A 25,518-nucleotide genomic window follows, 5' to 3' on the forward strand; every position below is an offset into this window, starting at 1 on the left:
TCTTTCACAAAGTGAACTGGGTTGCTAATTAGTAATTTGTAGATGTTTATCCCATTTTTTTTAGGGGATGGAAAATAGTAGTTCATAGGGTTATTGAAGAGTTTAACTTCTCATCTAGTGTAGAAAGTGACTAGTCACTTTTGGCAAATACTGTCTATGTTCCCTCATTGGCAGAATGAAAGGTTTTAATAGAGAAATGAATGATGAAGAATGAATAAAGAACAACCATGCTTTCTAGCAGGAATTTTTGGACAAATCGTGTGTGTTAAAAAGTATGAAACTTTCAAGATTTGTGAACATTTTCACGAATAAGCCATCAGAGCAAACATTTACCTTGAATGTTATGACCCTATGAATAATAATGAAGAGAAATCGAGATTTATTTCTGCAATATATAGCCCGTAGCAGGAAGTCCCCACGTTATGGAAGAAGAGCAAACAGCTTATTTGAACCATGCCAATAAGCTTTAAATTCCATTATAGTCCTTGAAAGCCCAGTTAGTTGCAATAAATACTAAAGAAGCATTTGAGAGCACTAAAAGAAATGACGGAGAAGCATTTCGTTTCCCACTTGTATAAAACTGCACAGTAATATTGTACCAAAGTGCTCAAAACAGTAGTTACAGAGGTATGTTATAAAAAATAATGATGAAATAGTAACATTTTCTGAAAATTTTTAACAAATTTCTTTTAATTTTGATCTCCTTTGGGGCACAATCTTTCCAGGAGAAAAAGAAAAAAAAAAAAAGTACTTACCCAAATCTACCCCAATGTTTCACTAAATGCCTTTCTTTTGGTGAGAAAATTTGTGGAATTAAATGACTTTAAAGAACTATAGGAGATGTGGACAGACCACTGCAGGGTTTAAAGGGTTGTTTGACCTTTAGCAAAGTTTAAGTTTCGCATTCGTATCTAAAGACATGTATATGTAAATATATATATGCACACGCATCTATAATACTATGAATATGATGAAAAAAATATTTTCACAGAACTAGCCATAAGGATTAATAGGAGTTGCATTGCTCATATAGTTCTAGAACAAATCTATATAACGTATTTTTCTTTCGAATTTCCATTTTCGTTTCTACTGGAAGCACTGAATTTCATCTACCAGTTGGCTACTTGTCTTTTCAGTTGTCTACTTGTAATTTTCTTATGCCCAGTGGAAACCATTAGCCTTTCTAATTTTGAATAACCTAAAAAAATTATCTGTCTATTTTTCAACCTTACTTTCTTCATTTTGGTTTTTTTTTTTCGGAAATAAATATGTAAGAGATAAGAGGACAGTATTACTCTTCTGGGCAATTTATGTAGAATAAAAGTGCAAGCTTCTCTTTAAAGTCAGATTGCTTGGAATGGAAATGAGGTCAATTATTTCATTAGCTTCCTTTTCAGAATCAGCTACTCTAAGCCTATATTATCGGAGTCTGGCACATCACAGTGGTTCAATATTTACAATCCTTGCTTTACATTTAAGGAAGAGCCAAAATTCATTTGCTTTCTGTACACTGGAAGATCATAAAAAGGTTGCCACAAGTGCTGAAAACTCACAAGGGACTTGAGGAAGGTTGCCTGCATAGACTGATATGGATAAAGAGGAAATGTATTACTTATGACCTTCATGAACCTAATGAGATGCTTGTATCTGTTTTTCAGTTTGGTTGGTCTTTATTTTTCTTTTTCCTGAATGACTGCACTCTCATCCCTACATAATATCTGGACTAGAAAGATAGTTTACAATATTCTCAAACTGTTCCGGTTAGGACTTCTTCATATGAACTGATTGTCCTGGACTTGTTACACATTATTCTTCCTGAAAAGTAAACAATCACAAACCGCTAGCATCTTAAACTGATTAAATAGCCTGATTATCCTTTTAGGGGAGAGCTGTTGGCATAAAGGAAAATAAAGACAGCTTTGAAAGCATTTATCCTTCTCGGATGAAGAGCCAGTACTATAATGCTCACACTGACTTTTTTTTTAAAAAAGTATTTCAGAAAATGAGCCATGGTAAATGTATTATGTATCTGTTGTTCTTTGTGAACTTAGGGTTCCCATTTTATAAAATCAAGCTTTTTGCCCTGATCCATACGTATTACGGTGTGATGGAAGTCTTATTGATGGGGATATTTACTACTAGTGAATTAGTAATTTACAATCAGATCAAGTTTACTATGAATTTACTGTTAGAAAAAATATATAGAATATACTTCTTTCCCATCCACACTCCTCTTCATCTCCAGAGAGCAAAAGAAACAAGGTCAAGGCTTCTACAGACTGTTAGTAGTGCATAGTTCCGGAAATCCCATCTGTCTAAAATACTGTCTAAGAGAAAACTAGAACAGATATGAAAACAGAGAAACTAAGAGCAGAGAATCAAGAGAAATCTGAAGTGAAACAGCTTAAAAACATAACGGCCAAAGAATAGAATTCAGAAACATATTTGATAAAAAAATTATCATTCAGACTGCTCTTCTGCTTTTTCATTCCTAGGAAGTAATTATTTTAAAGCTGAGATGCCCTCGGAAGCCCTCCTAAATTTGGCAAATCCAAATACAAAGGAGAACTTCAACTTGCTTATTTTTGCAAAGCATATACTAAAGAATGTATGCTTTGTGTAAGAATTGAACATATCTGGATTTCTGCTTTCCTGGGTGTAATTGTACAGTCGTGCAAGACATTCCTTATATTAAAAGGAATCTGTAAAAAGAACTAGCAGCAACAACTCTTTGAAGTTTTCTTATGAACGACACAATTTTATGTTGTACTTAGTTGTGAATGTAAAATTGAAACTGGAAAGCTTGAGGGGTTTTTCCTCTTGTATTTAACTAGTTTTATGGAAAGGAAAGCTGATATACTATAATTATGACCAACAAAGCAAATATTAAACACCATGTAGTAGTGACACATGCCCACTCCTCCCAGATTAATGGAGCCACCCCGATCAATATTTGTTACCAAGAAGAAAGCAGTAGAGTCTAATCCTGCTGTGCCAGTGAGTGTACCCAAACTGTGCACTGGGTTACAGAAATGAATGCATTGCAGTTCTGATATTGAGCAGGATGGTAATGATCTTCATGCCCAACTTTCTGAGGCCTGTCAGTATTCTTACTCCATATCATGCAGGAGGTGTCCAAATATGTGGCTTTCTCACTGAATAGCAAGCTAGTTGACTGTAGGGGTAAATTCTGGGCTTTACTCTCGACAGCTGCTGATCTAAGCAGTTTTACTGAGCTGTAATAGATTAAAAAAAGAAAAAAATCAAGAAAATAATAAATCAGAACAGTGCATTTTAGCATTCATTTACTATCCGATCAGTGAAGTAACCATGGGATTGGTCCTCTCCGAAATCTAGATGTCAGTTTGAGTCACAGACGTGATGCGAACTGTTGTCAGTGACTGCTGAAGATTAATGTATTAACGTGTCCTTAAATTCCTGGAGCAAAATCGGGCAGAGTTATACCTGGAGAAGCCTGGCCCTACCACATGGTCAAAGGGGCATGCTCAACAAATCGGTTACTAAGAAAGGTCAGGAGTTTCTGAGAATCTGTTGGATTCGCAGGGAAAACAAATCTTTAGAAGGAGAAAGATGGGGGACAAGGGACAGATGAAAGCTTGATACGTGCTGTTTTTAACTTCTAAATTTGCCAGTCCCTCTTGTACCTTCCTGTCAACAATAAGCATAGCTGTGTGCTAGAGAAACAATCAGCTTATAATGTATAAGTGCCAAAGAACAGTATCAGTAACTAGTTCATTAAGGCTAGAAATTCTGGCAACTGTCAAGATTAAGATGTTTCAGCTTTTATGGAAAACAGCTTAGTTTTTGCCCTTACACCTATATGTAAAAACAGGGATATTTTCTAACACACACAATCCTTCAGAAAGGCCTGCCGAGTCAGAAGTTAATTTGTTTTTCATTCATCTTCACATAAAGGTCAAGATACTAATGCTTCAGCATTTCAGGATTTTAAGGCTGATAGTAACTTAACTGAATACATTAGCTTTGCATCTGTCTGGAGGTTTCAAAAGCTGCAAGGAGCCTCATGGTGCATTTTGCGCCTAAGAAAAGCAGGAAGTGTTATTATTTTAGCTATTTAAGAAACACCGCGAGCCTTTTTGCACAAATAAGGAAACATGCACTTGTGAGCACCAGAGACTCTAAGGTCAGCGAAAGGATCAGAAGCTCTTACATTTCATATAAGCAGTCATTTATAGAAATGACTGCCTGTTGAACCCTATTTACCAGTATCAACCACTGTGAAGAAGTGTGTTACTTCAATGCATCTAAAAGTGTTCAGCAATTAAAAAACTAACAGTTAATATTTTAAACATGTCCCGAAGTTGGTTTTTTTTGGTTTTTTGTTTTTTTTTTTTTTTTTTGTCTACTTCCCTCAATAATGAACAGGAGCAGTTCACACACTCCAATTTTCAAATGCTGCAGACTCAGGCAGATGGCTCCATACCGATTTACATTGTTTTGTGTGTTCAAAGGGTTCTCCACTGCTTTCTGTTCTCACTCACTCCATCCCTCCCCTCCCATACACACACTCACACGTGTACATCCCACGTCTAAGACACATCAGTGTGGGTGGAAAGCTAACATTCTGAATTAAATTCATAGAAATTAAATTCATAGAAAGTGACCACTGACATAAGCTTAATAAATTATGTTGCCTCTAGGGCTTTGGTGTTTTAAAAAATTACTAAGTTCTGATGAGTAAAATAGATACTGAGGGGTCAACAACACTCAGATCTGTAAGGCTGGAGCTACAGTTTACTGTAGGGACCTCACTCCGTTTTGACATAAGTTGTGATGAGTTGTGTGAGAAAGCATTGCCAGATGCAAGCTTCCCTCCTCGATCATACAGGTACTGAGTCTCCATCCCTGAAGGTATTTAAAAGGTGCTTAGGGACATGGTTTAGTGGTGGACTTGGCAGTGCTAGGTTAACGGTTGGACTCGATGATCTTAAGGGTCTTTTCCAACCTGAGTGATTCTATTCTATGATTCTATGAAAAAGTCATTGGTTGATGACTCATCACAGTGACCTCAGAATTACAAAAGGAAATCCTCTGCACCTAGGATACCCTGATTTTTACTAGCAGCTAGATGCAGGCTTAGTGTATGCCCAGGAATGTAACTATTTAGGAGTGATTAAGATAAGGGGTCGCCTGACACCTTTCTTGTCAATGTCTTCAGACTACCTCTCTGATGCACAATGTATTCATCATTACCATCCATTAACTAACAGTATGCCTCCCACCCTCTTGGATGATGACAAGAAGGTCCATTAAAAATAAATATTTTCCTCCAGTAATTTCAAATATCATACCAATGGAAAAAGAAATGCAAATCCAGATTTTTAAGAGAAAGATATAATTTAAAAGATTTTTAAGAGAAATTTGCAAGCTATCTTTCTTCAGATTTTGTCTTAACAGCTTAGTGACTTCTGCTGTATTGAGACATAAATGACAGCCTTCTGTCCTTATTTAACTCATTAGTAATGTTGCCATTACTGACAGGATGAGTAAATTGCTTTTTTTTTTTTTAAATCAAGGATTATTAATTAAAATTTTGCATGTATTCTCTCCGAGAGTCTGGACATACAGTTAAAAACGATTGGGAGTAAATCTGAATCTGACAAATGTTAATGGAATGTAAACAGTGCAACAAATGTGTTTAGAAATCCTAATGGATATTTGAAGAATTGTTTGTAGTGTTTTTCTACCCACATTACCAAGCAGCTTGTAGAACAAAGCTGTTAAATTATCACAATGATTAAACTGTTTATCACTAAGCAGCTTTTTCCCTTCTTCTATAAATGTCAAAGTTATTTAAATGTCTTTTTACAAATGGGCAACAGAAACCAAGATGCAGCATAGCTGCTCAAGGTGAAATTAAGTAAACCAGTTGAAAAGTTAAAAATGGAACCTGGATCTTCTCACTTCTAATTTTGAGTCTAGCAACTTTCCAGTTAGCTTCTAGCGAAACAGCATGCAACTAAATAGAAAGGGATGCAGAGAGTTTAATAATCATTGCTTAGCACACAAGCAGGATTTTGACCACTAAACAGATGGTATGGCTTTTTCAAATAATCTAGTTATAAATGAGTCAATTAAATAATTGAGTTCTAAGAAAGCTGTCATCTCTCCAAATGCACCTGCCTTCTATGAGACAACAGGCATATTGCCACCACACGTCCCGTACCAACTGACACAATGAACAGACTTTTACAGGAAGACAGTGGTACAGACAACTGAAAAGCCATGCCACCATACTCTGCAGCATAAAGGGACTGCAGCGCATCAGTTCTTAGGTTGTAAAATAAAAGAATTTATTTTTTTCAGAGTAGATACCAGGAAGCCTGAAATACCACAAAAAGCAATTACGATCAACATCTGTAATAAAAAATAATTAAACATAGGTTTTGATAAATGTAGCAATGCTGGAAGAAGCATTTTCTAAGCAGAAAATCCAAGCAATGGTATTTATGTACAGTTCTAAATGATTCCTACAGTAAAGATCTGTAAAGATTTGTACTAGTCTTCTATACCCCATGTAATATATCCCATCTTCTTGTGGTATATACTTGTGCATGTAATTGCTATCAAAGTTAATAGCCTCTTTTAACTTGGAATTGTGCAGATTTCAATCTTGCTATGCTTTCTTCTAAAGCAAACTCTGCAGTATTTCTTTTATAATCTTTTATTATGAAAACACCATTTTACATATTATATAAGAACTTTAATCTGATAATTAATTGAATGGAGAATAGCAAAATAATTAACGGGATTAAAAGTAAGGTCTAAAATAGTTTGAATGTGCTGGAAATCAGTCCATGATATTTAGGCTGGTCTTTCCACTTGCAGTAGGTAAAACAAATTCAAATCAAATAGTCTCTGTTTTCATCCTACATTCTGATAGAAGATATTTCTAATATTTTAAATGTACAATTATTATTTGTCATATCCAGACTCTTGCAGAGATTTTGTGCTTGCAGCAAGTAGAATCTACACTCTTATTCTACTGGATTTGCATTTTCTTTAATTAAGTTAATTTAGCTAGATCTGTATCTTATCTCCTGAAATCATTTTCTCCAGAAAAATTAGAACAGCTAGTTTCTTAATAAGAGGAACTAAAGAGTATCTTCGGCTTTAAAAAGGACAGCAAGGAAACCTATGATTAGCTGTTCCTTGAACAATCCACTATGAAACGAAAAGTGCAGGTGCTGTCAGTCTAAACTTGAAAAACAAGCCTGCGCTCCAACATCCAAACCCTGGGTGATACCAGGAGACAATGCAGCTCTCCATTCCCGTGAAGGGAAATTTTGCAGATCCTGTCTTTTATCTGAAGGAAAGGCTTCACTTTTTTGCTGTCCTAGAATGCTTCTTGGCAAAGCTTTTTCTTTCATTGAGGTTTCCAGACAGTCCATATCAATTCTGGAGCTTTGGCTGTTTAAATAGAAAATATTGCCAGGCTAAACTGGCAGATCAATTGATGTGAGCAGTGCTTCTTCCACCTTGTAGCCTAGAATAAGCGGAGAAAATACACTCCTTTCAAGAATTACTGGAGAGTTCCATAGGCAGAAAACAATTGCCCTGTCTCACAGATGGCATAACAATTTGTTTCAGCATCTTTAGCCGGAGTCTTCCTAAATAACATAGGATGTGTCCACATTAGTGATTTAGCATTGGAGGAGGGAGGGGGAAGGATTCTTTTGCTGCAGCTCTGCCTTGTATCTATACTTGGAGCCTGGCGGTACTCACTTGAGTGAGACACACCACTGGTGGGTGTGTTTGAAGTAGTTTTCCTCCTGGTGGAACCAGAGTTCGGCAATGCAGACACAGGGTCCTCCTGCAGGTAGTGCTCTAGGCTTGCCTGATGCATGCCTTGAGCTGGCAAATGGCACAAGTTTCACTGCTGGTAGTAGCACAACGGGGACATTTGGTCCTGTAACCAGAATGGTGTGCAGCAAATCAAGCTCCTCTCATTGTGCCACACAAGTTGCTAATGTAGATTTACCTGTCCTGTCTTTATGCACAAGTTACTCTCCCTGAAGTTAGTGGGATTTCAAGTACAGGAGGACTATGAGTTTGGAACATGAACTATGTTAAAATCTTCCTATTTTTCTACTCTGAAAAAAAAAACCAAAACAAACCCAAATGCCCACTACAAAGATCCTCTTATTTTGAACAGTATTTTTGTAAGCAATTAACTCCCAAATTTTGAGATCTAAACAACAAAGCAGTAATGTATTGTGCACTTTAGAATAAATACAGTATAGCAATTACAGTTAATTGCGTATGAGATTCTCAATGAGACCCAGGATGCAACAAAGGTGACAAACAATTTAACAGACTCCACTTTCAGTGCCAAAATCAATTAGGACATTCCAAATCCTGTAAACAGTAATAGTAATTAGTAAGCTATGTGTCACTGTGCGTCTTTGACTGATGTCCAGCATGTACTGTCTTCTTGTGTTTAGCCACAGGGAAGACTTACTAACAAATCTTTTAAGAGACAGTCTACAGCACACATTTATAGAGAGAGAACAAAATATCTGCATGTATATATACCGCTGCTGCTACTGCCAGCGGCTTGAGCATGTTTAGGCCAGCCTCTGGATGTCATTCATAGCATAAATGCAGAATAATAATTAATTACTAGGCAATGCTAACTAAAACAGAATGAGGCTGAATATGAAGCTGTGTTCCTAGCACTGAGCTTATTATTCAATTTGGCTCACTATTAGATGATGTTAGTACCAGGGGATTACAAATCCCTTCGGGGGTTATTCTGCAGTGAAATACCACCAGTTGCACAGTATCTTACTTCTTCTAAAACATAATTTCAAATGTATTAGGTTCACTCAAGCAATAAATAAGAAAAAGACGATAAACAACCTTACCAGAGAAATTATAATCACAGTATATGGCACTGTTTTTTTAAGAGTAGTTCAATTATAATCACTGATATACCCTTCATGTTTCACGATAGTCCCTCCAGGTGGGTGTACATAAACAAACGGGACGTACAGAAAGGACCATCAACTTTGCAACGTTCTTCTCGCAGACTCCCAGCTGCTCTTCCTCGGGCCCGTTCCCTGGGGACAACAACTGCTCTCCTTACCTCCCTCTCGGAATTATAGAGCATATAAAGAAGAAAATGTTGGCAGCAGCCCCTTGTTCCCAGAAGCCGTAATACCACAGCAGTGGGATACTTAACAAAACAGTGTGGAAACACTGACCCACAGCTTTCGTGTCTTCTCTCCTCCCCCAAGAATTGCTCAGCTGCATTGCTCTCAGATCTGGGGAATTCCTTGGGTTTTTGAAGAACTCCAAGAATTCTGCTACTTCTGAGGGAAAAACAAACATACGTAACAGAGTAAACTGATGGTAAATTTCTAGCCACTGTTTCACCATCTTCTGGCCTCTACATTTTTTATTCTTGTCCAGAAAAAAAATACAACTCAAAATCGTAATGTGGGTTTCTTCTCAGCTCTCCAGAGACAGCTCCAGCCCACTTTCCTTGCTAACTGGAATGCGCTGATGGGATTTGCTAATTTTTCAGCTACTTCAGCTGAATGATTTAGGATAATTTTTTTGAACACTTGGTACTTTTTTTTTTATCATCCAACATCCTTAGGTAGATAAGGCACCCACCAGTTTCCACTCCTTATCCTGGCCCCACATGGCCCCCAAAAATAAAGCAGGAAAATGGGATTAAAAGAAAAAACCCACACTTCTCATAGTTTGACCATATTATGAGAAAATATACATAAAACTATATTACATGAACATTATTTTAAATCTTCTCTCTAGAATCAGGTGCTTGTATACATTCTCCTCTCAGGAAGTGTCTGTGATCCTATTTGCTTTAAATTAACACTATTCCCACCCTGGGGTTGACATTTAACAACCTATATTTGCCTCACTAAATTAGGGAGGATCACCTTTCACACTGTAAATTTCAAACTTTTGCTGACAGTGCATAGCATTGAGGGGAAAAATTGATCATGGTTTTTTTTTTAAGGAAAAATTTGTTAATTTCTTGTTATAGCATGCATTTATTATTGAAGTAAGACAAAATGGAATAAATGAGATGAGACCATTCACAATGGATCACTATAACACTGGGATAAGTATTTTGAACAGAAGCAGTCATTTCTTAATTTATGCAACCACAAACTATAAGGCTTGCATTGTCAAAAATACATGAAGGGCGTATATATCAAATTCCCACTCAGTTTCAGTGAGGTACGAGTAATTTCACTCGTGTACCTTTCTTTGAAAATTTTACTCTCCAAGATTATTTTGAGTAAAAGTAGTAGTCATGAGGTCAGATTTAGTGGCTCTGGTTTAGCAGCATTTGGAATCTGACTGACAGTAGATTTACGTTTTGCCCCAAAATTATAGAAACTCAGATGCATGTAGGAAAAAGGAATAATTTTTTGAATGACTAAAATGTGAATGTTAAGAAAACAGAAAACATTTCACTTGTAAGGATAAGATTACATTCACTTAAGAAAAAACTGACAAAAAGGAAGAAAATGGGAAGGGGAAAGGAAGAAGAAGGGAAAGAACCGTGCACTTCAAAGAGCTGCATGTTCCAAACTTCCAGACCACTGAAAGTTGGGCTGTGAGCAGGTTGCTGAGTAGTAACCTCTCTGTTAAACAATTTCTCCAGAGGACTTTCATGTAAGGGGTGGGTGATTCATTTTGTAAGTTTCTTAAACATGAGCAAAACACACATGTTGAGGTATACAACTGAAATTAATAAACAAATATATATCCTTAATAACAAGTACATTGAGTCAGTAAAAATACACTGTTTAATCCCGGGGGGGGGAGGGAAAACTGGAGAATGAGGGCACATTAAAAAGGCTTCTCCCTCCAAGAAACATACTTTGTATTGTGCATTTCTGCTATAATAATGTGAACAGGATTACCTTTATAGTAGTCCTTTCAGTTTGAGTCTCAAATGGTATCATGCTGAGGTGTGCATTTGCAATCCAACCCAGGCCCTCAAAGTAAATGTTTGAAACTCTTATGCCGAAAAAGGGGCAGTAAACGGCAAAATGCTGGGACATGCATAAGATAACTAAAAGTTACCCTGTTAGTACTACTGCACAGTCAGATGCAGGCTAGAGTGTGGGGTGGGATTTAGGTCTGAAAACATAAATCCAAGCTTGTAAGCAGATATAATGAATAAATTCCATAGCTAAATGTTCAGATTAAGCCCAGCACAGAAACAGAGGTTTTGAAATCCTCCTTATGCTTTTATTTATTCCCATTTGAATGTGTATTCCGTCAAATCTCTGCCTCTCAATTATGGCTTCCTTGCTGGTCACAGAGGCACATTTCTATTTGCTAATGTACACAGAAGGAAAATATATTGTTTATTATTTATAAGAGTAAAGTGCTGAGAGACCCCAACAAAGCACAGGCTCTTGTTGCCTGTTCACCATGAAAACAGAGCGCGCCATATTCAGGCAGACTACTTTCTACCTAAGTCCCTGGGTCTAATGTTTTCTCTTGGCTGCTTTTTAGGCAGTTTTCTGCTCAGTGCTTTACTGACATCACACTTGAGACATGCCCTGCTTTCTCTGCTGATTACAGACAGGGGATTAGCTGGAATTTCAACTGCATATCAGTACTGAAAAGGCAACTGAAAGGGCAGCAGAAAAGCAGCACTGAGATTTCTCCAAGATGACACCCCAAGTCACTGGCACAGTTAGTAGTAAGAAAAGAGCCTTAGTTTTCACAGTCCCCAACTAGTAATCTATTCCAGTCAACTAAACCATACTACTGTCTCTAAACAACATCCCTGAATCAAACAAGTTTGTATTAACATATTGGATTCACAGGAGTTACAGTCAGATATCTCCCATGTCCTTTTGTATGTTCATAGTCCTCCTTAGCTGAGGCGAAGTCCTCCCATTATCTTGAACCAAGCGTGTCAGCATCATTGCTTTCATTCAATTGCTGAGCCAGGAAATACTCTGTAAAAGCTTGGGGTTTTTTCCTTCTTTTTTCCAAAGACTATCTAATAGGTAAAAGAATAAGCAACGTTTGGATTTTTAAACTCAACAATATTAATATTTATCTCAGAAGTATTTAAGGACTTAGCACTATTTGTTGTCATTCACTGGGGACAGCACTGCTTGAAACGTTGTAAAAGGGGTCCTTCCTTGTTAATCAAGGGCTACTTATGCAACACTTCTGTATCTAGCATTTTTCCTACTCCTGTCCTAAGAAAACAATTTCTATTTATTAGCAACGTTTCCAGATTTAATGACCCTGGCACATACTATACTATTTACAATGAATCCAAGATGTTATGTGAATACCCACTTTGAGACGATGTTTCTTTTAACATCAATGATGTTATGATTGCAATAAATACACTGGAATGGCTGCCAACCACATTTCAATCTGCTGGGACTGTTACAGAAAAGTAAGAATTGCTCCTCTTTCACAGCTTTCGACGTTTTATACTGTTGGAGTCCATGGACTTGTGTATTTCCTAGATGCAGCTGGCTGTTCTTGCTGTCATGCATTCCACTACACTCCTTTACTGATTGGTTTATCACATCTAGTTTGCTCATACATCTTTGAGATAGCATTTTAAGGCACTAATTTTACAGCTTTCTGATCTGTTCTGCTTACTGAGAAAGTAAAAAGGGATTTTTACATGGTAAACATCCTAGGTCTTGATGCAGCAGTGATGATAGAAGGGAAAACAGCAGATGGAGGGACTGTGCAGCTTCTTTGCTCCTCCATCTCCTATACAGCATACATCATACTGACTACTGTTAACACGGCTGGGGAGCAGAAAAGGACAATAGAGAGAGAAAAGCAAAGGGAAGAGAGAGGGCTGAACTCGTCTCTGTACACTGTTAAATTCACCCTTGGCAAAAGTATGTCACAAAGTCAGCAAGACTGTCCTGAGAGGAAGTCCAGTGTGGGAAACAATGAGGGATACTGCTCAAGAGAAAAAGGCCCGCTGAAATAAAAGGCAGTACTGATTTGGGGTTTTGAATTCCCTAATTCCCCTTCCCTCCTCCCTGGCTCTCATAATTTTGAATGAAACATTAATACTGCTTCAGATGCTTCTTCCCTCCAAGGCCAATCAGCTGCTCGGCAGGGCGTGAAGCGGTTGTTCATTTGAACAGCTAACGAGGGAGTGGAAGGACAGAGCGAATTCTAAGGCTGTTCCAGCACTGCTGAAGCTCACATTCGCCTTGACACACGGGGAATGACCTGAAGAGCCTTTCTCCACTTCGGAATAAGAGAAGTGGTGCTGTATTAATTCTGTGTAAACAAGCCTGACTTGTCAGAAGAGATAATTTTTCACGATACGACCATAAACATAGTATTAAGATTGGAGTAGACACCTCATGCTGCTTAGTACCATGGCAACAACTACCACTGGAAATCTTCCTCATAAGAGGGGTACAGAAAAAAGGAGGTAAACCAGCCAAACCACTGAAAAAAATTTCTGTTCCTTCTTCTCTCAGTACACAGAGCCTTTAGGATGAGAAGTGTATCCTGAGATTGAATTTTAGATGTTCCTGAAGGTGAAAAATTGCTTTCCCCCACCATTTGGGAAGGAAAAAAAGTTGAGGTGGCTGAAGGTGTTGCTGGTTCTGTTGCTATTAAGGTCTGTTCTGGTTTCCAGCTCCCAAGAAAAACAGAAAAGAAGGAAGAAAAATACATCAAAGGAAGAAAGTGCAGTTTTTGTTCACAGTACTGGGTCTCACTTGTAACACCACACCACAGAAGGACAGATACAGTAATTACTATCAAATCACTCTGGCAAACCTATACCTGTGCACTGCTATTTTGGGCACTGCTTTTAGCTATTTTATTGTCACTGGCTCATAGCAGCGGTATGAAAGAAATCATCTTGACTAGTCAAATCCCTCTTTATAACATAACGGCAACAGAATAAGAGACAGGTAGAGAATGAATAAGGTAGGCAGGAACAAGACATTAACTTGAGAATGAGAGCAGATAGAAAAATGTTACACCTTCTGCAGTTAACAGAAGCTGGCAAGAGCAGTGATGCTGCTGCATAGGAAAGAGCCAAGGTGACAGGTTTTCCTTGCTAGGTGAAGCCATGATGGCCAAGCTTTCTCTTTCCTGCTTAGCCTCAGCCCTACTGTCACTGCCAAATTATGCTTTCTCAGGCAGGCTTACCAAACTATGAACCCTCAAAAAAAAAAAAAAAAAAGAAAAAAAAAAACAAACAAACCGAAGAGCATCTGATGGGACCCCAAGACAGCCAAGGCATTTAGACAGATCCGCTTTTATCTCTTTCTACAATGAACTCCCCAAAGAAGCTCAAAAGGCTTTTAAATTCAGAAAAAAAGGCAAATTTTGCTCTAATAAAACCCAGAAATATAATTTCTTACAACAGAGGCATAACAAGGTATATTCACAACTGTCCCTGTCTACTGTGTCCCTGTAGGCAGGTCCTCAAAATCCCAGGCTTCAATTCAGTTAACTCCAATTTCCAAGTGAGAGCAAATCTGCTTGGTGCTCTTTGGTCTCTTAGGAACACGAGTGATGTCTGCCTCTTCAGAGGCTCGGCTGCCTGTTCTGCTCCTCACGTCCATCTCCTGAGCAGCACAAGCGACAGGCTTCCTGCTCGTGCCTGCTGCACCAGGAGGTTTCATCTCTCTTTGTGGGACAGCTATAAATTTAGAACAAACAAATCAAACAAACAAAAAAAAAAATAGGTCAACCCCTCACCTTTCTGTTTACCAGCTAAGACTAATTTCTGGTCTCCATTTTCCAGTCCCATACTAATTTTCTTCATGAAACATGATTTATCTCACAGTCCTTGACTTGGATGGAGAAAATTTTTTGTTTTGACTCATTAATCATCATTAATATTTGTCAATTAAAAAAAAAAGAGAGGAAAAGTTTAAGTTAGACTTCTGTTACCATGGATGCCTTAGTGGCATCTGCAGAAATAGGAGCCTTTCCTGATGACATGATCTACTGCAGAAGAGAAGACAATCATAGAATTAAACAAAATCAGAGCTATTAGTTTAGATTTCTGTCTTATATTACCCCAAGCAAATTGATAAACTTAAAAAGAATAGTACTGATAAGAAAATTTCCTGTTCAGAGCTTCCTGTATTTTTTTAAGCAATACCAGATCTGTTTTCTCTTGTATTTGGTTGCTAATAGACCTAAAAGCTCTTTTCAGCAGGTAAGAATTGCCATAATGCCACGGCTACATATCAGCCCTACTATGGGGAATAGAATAGCACTCAGCGAGAACCAACTCAGTACCTGCTTTATTTCCCTGTAGCCAGACTCAGGAAACACTCTCTTCCTTTATGCTGTGCAGAGAGACTTCAGCATAATGAATACTTGAGATCACCTACCTATTTATGGTAGGCTTCTCAAAAGAAGATAGAATAACTAGGCATTAATTTTATCCATTAAACTTCTCTAGGGGAAAAAAAAATAAAGAAACTTCTCTTTTACGTGGGTAAAACATCTGCTACAAATGGAAACAGAAGATCATAAGACTGTTGGTCTCATTGATCATTTTCTAATTAGCATTGTACATTCCTTTCTATGTATTATAGTAGGATAACTCTTACTGAATTACAAGTTGTAATTATTTATATAATTTGATAGATGTGAGAAACACCTTTTGTAATATCTTAATATGTATTAGTGAAACCATTAACTCCAGAGGCATGAACCTCTTGCAAATTACAAAATAAGTAGAAAGTTTTAAAAAGGAACTCTAAAGAGAACTTTATATAGCTGTGGCCACACGCCCAGTGAGATGATCTGTGTGTAAGATGGGTCAGACATTATATATTGATTGATTAAACAGCAATACAATTACATTCTGAAATTACACTAAATGTGAGGAGAAAATGAACCATAGTGTTGAGGTCAGAGAATTAAAGCACAGATGAATTAATAATATCAGAAATATGGGCAGTAAATAAAATGAGATGCTGCTTGAGAAATGGAGTGGGAACACCCAGATGAAAAAACATCTGAAACACAGGTATATACACACATAACCTAGAAAACGAATGGAGAAACCAGACACAAAGTAACCTGGGTGGGAATGATGAAGACTGGTTTACAAGAATAAATTTTAAAAGATAAATATTTAGTGTTTTGTGTACGGACAAAAAAGGTCCATCACATGGGGAAAGGAAATATTTGGGGAGTTTCACAGACAGTAAGATAGAATTAAGACATTTTGAACAAACTTCCTGATGGAAATGTAGCAAACTGAGGAAACATATTTCCAAGGGAAGTCAGTAAGGCTTTCTTTTTGCGTGCATGTAAAACTAAACTGGAAAAAAAAAAGTGTGAAAGTATACTGGAAGGCATGACCCTATTTCAAATCCAAATTCTTATTCGTTTACATGCCCTTTGAAAGTTTTAACTCCAAAATCATTAGTGCCTGACTTTTTTTTGTTAATATGGTAGATTTACATCAATAATCTAAAAGCTTCTTCTGATAGATTATGTATTCTTAGACCCTTCCAACATTTATCTTTGGTAGACACACATCAAATGTAAATTGGCTCAAGATGCACAGATGCATATGGCAGTTTCAACTGCATCCACTGTATTTCTGAATTCCAACTAACCATAGGAAGTATACAAGATAAAATCCTGTAGCGTACACGTCTGCCAAAGGAAGCCAATCTGACTTTACTTGGCTAATGAATGTCTAAAATAAAAAAAAAAAATGCAGCTGAACATATTGATCAACTTAAAACACACAACACTCAGAGTGATTACAATAGCTAATGTAATAAACGTGCAAACCCCCCGCTGTTATATATAACAGTTTCTTCACATGACAGAATTTTTTTGTACTCTCCAAATAAATGGATCAAGTACTCACTACTTAACAGTACTACAGAACATGCAAAAAAGACTTATCTTGTAAGATGATGAACTTTAGGAATTACGGATTTTATAAGTTGCAACTGACAGCATTTTTATGAAAAATCCTTCCATCTGTAATTAATTATTCCAAATTCTTATCCCTTGAACTAAAATTTTGTTAGCAATATGAAAGGGACAAAAAGCTTTAGACCAAAATAATCTCTCTTCATCTCTTGGTCTAAATAAAGCCACAAAAGAGCTTAAATTAATGACAAAATATAGCAAAAGATGCACAATACAATGTTCTTAAGTACAGCTTTGCACTAAACTGACAATGATCATTATTTTCAGTGGGGGAAGAACTGAAATCTATGTGGTTTTAAACATAAATACATTTTATGTTCATTTTTATACATTTTATGTTTATGTTCAACCTCTACTTATTACACACCAAAGATGCTATAGTGCTGCACAGCCTCAAGACTGAATTTAACCGCATCTGCTGTTATGACAGCAATCATTTTGGACTTAGGTTTCTAGGTCCCTGAATTGTCAGTGTAATTAAACTCTCACAAATTAGTTTGGAAAGGAAATTTCCAGAAAGTTATCTGGGGGGACAATGTGGCTGATCGTTTGTACTTGGGTCACTATATGTATGGATGACACAAAAACAACAATTCCAAATTCTACCAGTACTGAAAAACAGTGTTATTGTAACACAGGTTCATGTTTTTTGAGGAATTAATGACCCATAAATCCATTACAGTAACACCTCTACTTAAATGATCAGAGCTTTGTGTCTCCAGATGTAAACTGTTGCCTGTGGAAAGGTTATGGATATTTCTTAGGAAACTATAATTAGAAAATTATCTCCCCTCTCTCCCCCATCAAGGAGGAATGTGTAAATCCCATTGAAATACGAGTTATGACAAATGCAGTGATAAAGTTTTAGTGGCAAGTACAGTCATATGTACAAAGGCTAAATTTAGCCTACTGTTTTTCATCAGCAAAACTGGCATTTAAGATGAAAATTCAGGTGCAAGACAGACTGTATGCTATTTAGCCCTCCTAATTTTTAAAAGGTTGATGTTTCTGTCATTACTCTTTAGGTTATTTTCCATTATATATATTTTTGTTACTCACAACTCAAAAGAACCATTTTTTTTAACATTCAACACACATTTGGAAGACTTGCATAAACTGTGGGATGACTGTAGAGATAACTGACTTCTGATTCAATTGGGATGTTATTCTAACTTTTAGGATTACTTCACAAATCTGCTTGCAATGACTTCAGTAAATAAATATTATTTATATAAAGAGAGAATGAATAGAGTATATGAGTAAACATACTTTTTTTAGTTAAAACACGAAGTAGTGTAGTTGGCATCGGTCTATTTAACACAAGCATAACACAATGTTATCCCATAGTTTCAGTGCATAAGTGCATACTGTAAACAACAGGCATTTGGTATAATTCCCATGTAAGTGAGACGTAAAAACAAAATGGAAATGGAATCCCCAGAAAGCTCTTCCTTTCCACACCTATACTGAATATGGGTGCAGAGGCCAAGAGGGCTAGAAGCCACCTTCCTCTTGTCATTTTCTCATATAGTTAAACATGCTCTCCTCCCCACAATGTCCAAGAGCAGCCACAGGACAGCAGTGGCATGAGTCTTGGTCAAAGGGACCACAGAAGACCTACTCATGTTTGTCTTCTCAAGTTAGAGGAAAGTACTACTACACTGAAGTTGCTTTGCACCACTGAGAAATGCAAAGTGATTTCAGCAGTGCAAGGATCTGTCCTTTCATGTTTGAACAGTGTTTAATATGACTGTGCTCCAACCTGATCAAAGCTTGAGGTCAGTTTTATTGTAAGAATGATCTCTGTAGTCTTCCTTTTCTCTGGTTCCGAAGTGTAAATTATAACTTAAACATCTATACGTCTTTAGGTTATCTGTAAAAAGAACAAAAATCTATTCTAAAGTTATATGTGGTTACATTAAAGTAAAATCTTTAATTTACTTTACTTTTATTTAAATTAATTTAATTACAGCTTCAAGCCGTTATTAAGCACACAGGTAGTCCCTTTTCTTTCAAAATAACTTGCTCTTTTCTGCACTTTGTTTCAAAGTTTAGAGTTACCTGTTTAAGACAGATTTCCCAGGAAAAAAACAACACTAAACTCTAAGTATGACAGTAAAATCTCCGAGAGCCTATTTGTTTACAGGGAATTAAACTTGCAGAGCATCTTAGAATACAGGGAACAGGAAATAATTATTTTTACCTTCTGCAAGCTTATTCCTGATTTTTCAAAAAGAATACATATTTTTAGTCTAAAATACATAACATGACTGTATTTTTTTAAACTCTTTAAACAGTACTTTGGTTCTTGAAACCTAAAGGATCTTGGACCTCATACTTCCTCATTCATTTGACATCATGTCAGTGAATACGATTCACACTTGTCCTCTATCTTGAGAAGAGTTCTGCACTAACACGACATATACAATACTATCGATTTTGAATGGCAGTATTTTACATTCATTTTGCAGGAGGAAAATAAAATTAAAAATATGGAGAGCAATGGCTCATAATGAGTAAAATAAAAATCATACTGAAAGTTATTTCACACACTCAAATCTTTTTCATGTCTTTACAACTCTGTAAATGCTTTTTGCATTTATCTAGATAAATCTAGATGTATTTAGCATCTTGATGAAACTGTGCAGGTTGTTATGTTCCTGGAAGTCAGGGGGTGATAAATCAGTAAGTTATTTGAGTTACAAAAATTTTAAAATGCCCTCTTAAGAAATTAAACTACTTCCTGAAGACAGGCTTTGTTTTTAAACTCAGTTCTGAATTAAAGGGAAGCTTGCTGGGATACTATTCAATTGCAAGTATTAGCTTCCTAGGGAGTGACCAGTCTACAGGAATGATACTCTCCACAGAAAACCTTGACTCCCACATTGCACTGGTGGGCTGGGAGGCCACGGTTATGCCAGTTAGGCCTTTTTGTTTCTTTGTGCTTTTCTCTTTCCTGAAGTTGAAAGTACACATTAAAAAATAAAGTACTGATTAATAAGGTTCTTAAATTCTACTGAAAGACCATAACTGCACCTTCTCACACATTGTTCCTTCAATATCCATCACATGTCCGTGTCCACATGTTTTAGTTTCTTGATGGTCAACTATCTTTACCTCCATCAAATACTAAAATCTGACTTTCTGTCACTGTACAATATTCATCTCCTACTTAGGACCTGTACCATACTTTATGCCTAATGGCCATCACTATACCCACAATATTCGGCATGTATTCTGATTTAGCATGTATTAGTCAATTTTAAAACACATAATTAAGAATATTGTAAGACCATACTGGCTTATCCTCAAGATGTGCAATCCAACACAACAGAAAAGGATAGAAAACTTTACTTTTTGTTTCTATTCATTTTTCTACTATGACATCAATGAAAATTCATTATGATTAATAGCCTAGATCTTTTTTATATCCCTTATCTTCGTAAGCATCTTTTTTATCCAGTCCTCAGGTTCATAACAGCTTCCTCTGACCTTTCTAAATTTTTTATTCCAAGTTTTCAAGGGTTGTATACTTTTTAACTAAAAGAAGAAAAATTCAATCTGTAGAATGTGCTAAGGACATGAAGTTTTGTGTAAGGCAGTCTCAGTGTGCAACTCTTTTATACTTTTCTTTCATGTAACTTAATTTTAGTGATATTCACCAAATGTCAGCAAACATATAACTATGCATTAAGCACTTTGTTGCTATAGCTAGCAGTCACTGGAAGGTATGCAAGCAGCACAAGTCGCTGTGAAGTTGGCAAAACACTACAACAAAAGGCAGTGCAGAAATCCATCAGGTCTACAAAGAGCAATGGCAGCCTACCACCGCCACCTCTGGGAAGCTAATTTTTTAAAAACAAAGATTCACCACAGAACAACAACAAAAAAATCCCCAAAAGACCCAGAATCACCTACACCCAAGAACTATAACAACAACTAGTGGCAAAAGCTTTAAGGTTGATTTCTGAAATGTCTGAAATGCAACTCTAAAGCAGCCAAATCAGCTACAATGGAAGTGTAATTCACAGTCACATACCAGGCAGACTGAGAAGAGGGCACTATCTCCAGCCACCAAAAGAGTTTCTTCCTCTCTTCTATGCCAAACTCTAAACTATCCTAAATCAAAACCATGTAACTCTTCCTCTTGATTTTTTTTCCCCCCAATGTGTCCATCTTTTTAAAAGTCCAAAGTCACATGTACAAAAACATACACACCCTTTCTGGCAGGCTTGATTCATGCCACACCAAGTTTTTCACTTAAGAAGTTGCAAGGTAAATCTATTAGAGAAATGGTCCACAAGGAACTGCGACTTTTTTTGGTCTTAATTCCTCTTTTAGTGGTCACTCTCTCTACTAAGATCTACTGCCTTCATGTTTTGTTTTGGTTTCGTTTTTTGTTTGGGGTTTTTTTTTTTACACATTAGTATAATTCTTCTAGTCAAGCAACTTCCATTCCTCATCTACAGTATTTGCTTTATCTGGTGTCATGGGGTGATATTACATGATCTTGAGTGATTGTTTTCAAATGCCCATATGACTAACATGGTTTTCACTTGAGTATCTCTAAGAGGTCCGTATGACTCTCCCATATGAGTATATTACATATTTGGTGTGCTCAGACTCAGCAATTTACCCTCCTTCTATGATATAGAAATATTATCAACATTTTACAAAATAGGGAATGGAAGAATAGAACAGAAAAAGATCCAGCTTATTAAGATATCTAAATGCTTAAGGATGCTGATTGGGATTTTCAAGGGTGCTCTGACATAAAACTCTTATTGAACTAATTGAAGATTTTTCACTAAATACCTAATTTGCATTTTTAGTTTTCTGAAAACCTTTAAAATCTGACTCACCCATGTCACCCTTTAAATCCAGCGGACCAGCGCGTTAAACCTGGAACTCATTAGCCCTTAAACTTACGCTCTAAGCACTGTGCAGTACTTCCCATAATAGTGCAAATTACGTGAAAAATAAAGATGCCGTACATACCACAAGCATCCAGTCCCCTCCTGTCCCCCTCCCTCCTGCCCCCCCGCTCCGAGTCACACACCAGATACTCAGACAGCGAGGAGCCACGCAGCCAGCTGCATCAGATGTCAGGCAAGAAAGGCGTGGATCTCCAGGGATCTGGCTGCTCAGCGCTGGGACTGAGGGGCGCCGTGAGGTTGAGCTTGTAGGCGAACCCTGATATCAGGCTCAGCAACCCCTCAGCTCACTTCCAGTATTTTTCCAATAGCTACTGTGCCTGTACGGACCCCCTGCTGCTCACGTAACAGAGCCAACATACAGGAATGGCTCCAACCAAATGTGCTGTAAAATCACCTGTATCTACCATGTAGCTGGGTTCAGGCGAGTAGCCACTTTATTGGAGAAAGACTTCTACAAGCATGGGGAAATGCTTTAATTCCTGTACAAAAGCTCATCATGTATGTTTTCTAGCTGCACTTTTCTCAACTCGAACAAAGTTGTACACATTTTTAGATAGCTCTTTTGTCTGGCCTATGAGGAAGATGTTCAGTTCAGCTAACGCATGTCACCTTCATACAGGAAAAACATAGGTTATAACAAGTATAGCTTCATCTTTTGCCTAATTCTGTCAAGAAGATGCTGTCTTTCAGCACAGGGTTGCTTCACACCCCGATGTTGAGACCACTAGTGGCTGGAAAGGGAATGGATCTGCTGTCAGGGCTTTTTAATGACAGTTGGCCATTGTTAAGTCAATGAAACTCACTATGTAAATCAAGCTGGATTTGGTCAATGTCCTACCCTTTGACTGTGAATCATATTACTTCTTTTTGGAACTCAGGTACACTGTCTTCTTAAAGCCCATACCATCACATCCAAGGACCAGCTAAACGAACCTCATGGGCAGCCAGTTTACTGGGACAATATATGTATTTTAATCAAAGAAATATAAGACAAGGTAAATTAATAAATTCCTGACATCGCTACCATCCAGAAGTGGTTTCCGAGTCAGGGCTTATGGATAACGTGTTGCCTGCTAGACCCTCTGAGACTGGCTGCAGCTGCAAAAAATAAAAATGCTAAAATTGAGGCCAATCGGAAGATGCTGCCTGCAGCATAATTGCTCACTGTTGTTGCACATTGGCTGGCGAAGGTTAGGGACCGCTGCTCTGTGTAATTGAGCAGGTTTGCAACAATACCGGAAGGCTGTTGTATAATAATGGCTTAAGCAAAACAGGTAGAAATAAATACAGATTAATTTTTTTTTAGCATTAGGTAGACGTGATAAATTTTTACTGAGCACGCCATGTTTTAAAAATGCTCCAAACAGATGCCAGGTACTCTTTTTGCCTGAGGCTGATGGAAAAAAGCAGGTAGCTTCTGAAAGAAATCTGAAAAGCTGTTATCCAAGCAGCTGAGGTTAAAGTCTCCCTATGCATTTCAAGTAATTTAGTATTCAAAGTGAGCACTGATTTAAGTAGACATTTTTGGAATCATCACCTGATATACAAATATGTGATTGATCCCTTGGTAAATGAAAATTGCAGAAAATCACAGGTGTCTGTCACAAAAATTACTGCTTATATGAACAAAGCAATTAAATCTGCCTATATGAACAAAACAATTAAATTTGCCTAATTTTAAAGAATTCTTATCAAACATTGCATGAACCACTTTTATTTGAATATTTTTAAGTGAGTGAAAAGCCAGAATGGCTGCAAATAGCTCTGGAGACAAGCGAACTGAATGTCAGAAAATTCCGTATTAATTTATTGTGATAGCAGATCTTTTTTTCCCAAAAATATTTTTCCTAGTTTTACTTGTTTCCTCCAGGCCTTTTAGCATATCCAAGCATTTGTCAGTAAGTTGCACAGAGTGTTACTTCAGACTCACCAAAATACAGAAAAATATTTAAGAACAGTGTCATTAGACTGCCCCATGCTAAATGAACTAATTTATTTCAGAGGATGTTAAAGAAACTAATACTGCGCTGTGATGATCAGCTGATCTAACAGCAAGGCTTGCCAGTACCGCAAACGTTTATCAACTTCTCTTTTAACTCTCTAAATTTCTCCTCATACTGAGCAAACTCAACTTGATGGTGTAAAAATAAATATAATAAACTCCTGCTTCCAATTGCAATTTGCCTTTCCCTTATGGCCAGAGATGTACAGAACATCATCCATCTTTCAACATCTTTCTGCAGCTGGTGCTCAGCTTCCTTGTTAAAAAGCTTCCTAAGTTAAAGTTTTTAAGTCAGTGTTATGCCAAGATATGAAAAGGCAACCATAATCCAGACACACACACACACAAACCCACTCAGTCCTGTCAGACCTACAACCCCCACATCTGCTACAGAAATGCAAGCAATAGGCTTTTTAGGTTGTGAAATACAGAACTGGAAAGTTCGGTTAAATTGTGTTGCATTTCAGCCGAGCTACGAAACCCCCCTGTCTCTTACAATGAAACCCAGAGCGACGGGAAGGGCCACAGGAGCACAAGAGGAGCCCCCTCGGCTTGTGACACTGCAGCAAGCTCCGGAGGAGGCAGCGCTGGGCAGGGAGGCTCCGCCGCGCTCAGGGCCGGGCAGAGCCGAGGCCAGCGGCGGGGCACGCCGGCCAGCCGAGCAGAAAGTTGCCTGCCATCCTGCCGCACCGCGCTGCCGGCACTCGGGCGGCCGACACCCGGCTCCAGCGGGGAGAGCTGCCGAAGGAGGGTCTGCATCCCCGCCAACAGCTGGGCGCCGGGCGCCTGGCACGGAGACCCGGCAGCACCGCCCGAAACCGGCGGGCGCAGCGGCGGGCAGCCGAGCCCGGACCGGCGTCCTCCCCCGGCCGGACCGGGGCAAATCCCTGCCAGCCCCCCCGCTTCTTCCCTCCCCGGCCGCTCGCACCCCGGGGCAGCCCCCGCCGCGCCGCCAGGCCTCGCCCCGCGGCACCCGGCCTCCGAGGGATGCTCGGGGACCGTCACCCGCCTCCCGCAGCCAGGGGCCGGGGGAGGCCGCCGGTGCCCGCGCCCAGCCCGCACCCCTAACGGCGGCGGCCGTACCTGAGTCGGTGAGGCGGGGCCGGGCTCTGTCCCGCAGGTAGTAGATGAAATCCCGGCAGTTCTCGTTCTCCACCGCCCCGACGGAGCACAGCTCGGCCAGCAGCTGCAGCGCTTTCTGGCAAATCTCGTCCTCCCTGTCGCCGGGCATCGCCCCCCAGCATCCTCGGCAGCGGAGCGGAGCCCTGCGGTCAGGCGCCGCGCCGCTGCCCGCCGCCCGCCTGCAGCCGCCCGCGCCGCCGGGCCGCCGCCCGCATCCTCCGCCCGCGGCGCCCGCCCCGCCGGGCCGAGCCGGGCCGGGCCGGGCCGCCCGCCGCCGCCCCCCCGCCCCGCTGCCGCCTGCGTCCCGCCGCCTCCTGCGCGCCGCTGCCGGGGGCGGAGGAGGGGGGGTCCCACCAGTTGAGTGCGAGGGCGGGGAGGGCCGGCGCCGCGACCGCCCAGCCGCGCTGGCGCAGCGCTGCCCCGCGGCGGGAGCGGGCGGGGGGCCCGGCCGTGCCTCCGCCCGAGCGGGCCGGCCGCCGCGCCCCT

At 39.0% G+C, this 25,518-nt stretch overlaps 1 protein-coding gene across 1 annotated transcript in view; it reads right to left on the bottom strand.

The window, feature by feature from the left end:
- SYT9 (synaptotagmin 9) overlaps positions 1 to 25,150 on the bottom strand; it is a gene marked incomplete at its 3' end in the record, with an annotated part of 66,507 nt that extends 41,357 nt beyond the window's left edge. The window contains exon 1 of the mRNA XM_082317403.1: positions 24,994 to 25,150. Coding sequence (XP_082173529.1) covers positions 24,994 to 25,141 — 148 coding nt within the window. The 5' untranslated portion in view covers positions 25,142 to 25,150. The remainder of the gene's footprint in view (positions 1 to 24,993) is intronic.
- Between the last annotated feature and the right edge of the window lie 368 nt (positions 25,151 to 25,518).

Source organism: Platalea leucorodia, assembly GCF_965183815.1.
Source record: "Platalea leucorodia genome assembly, chromosome: 7".
NCBI lineage: Eukaryota > Metazoa > Chordata > Aves > Pelecaniformes > Threskiornithidae > Platalea > Platalea leucorodia.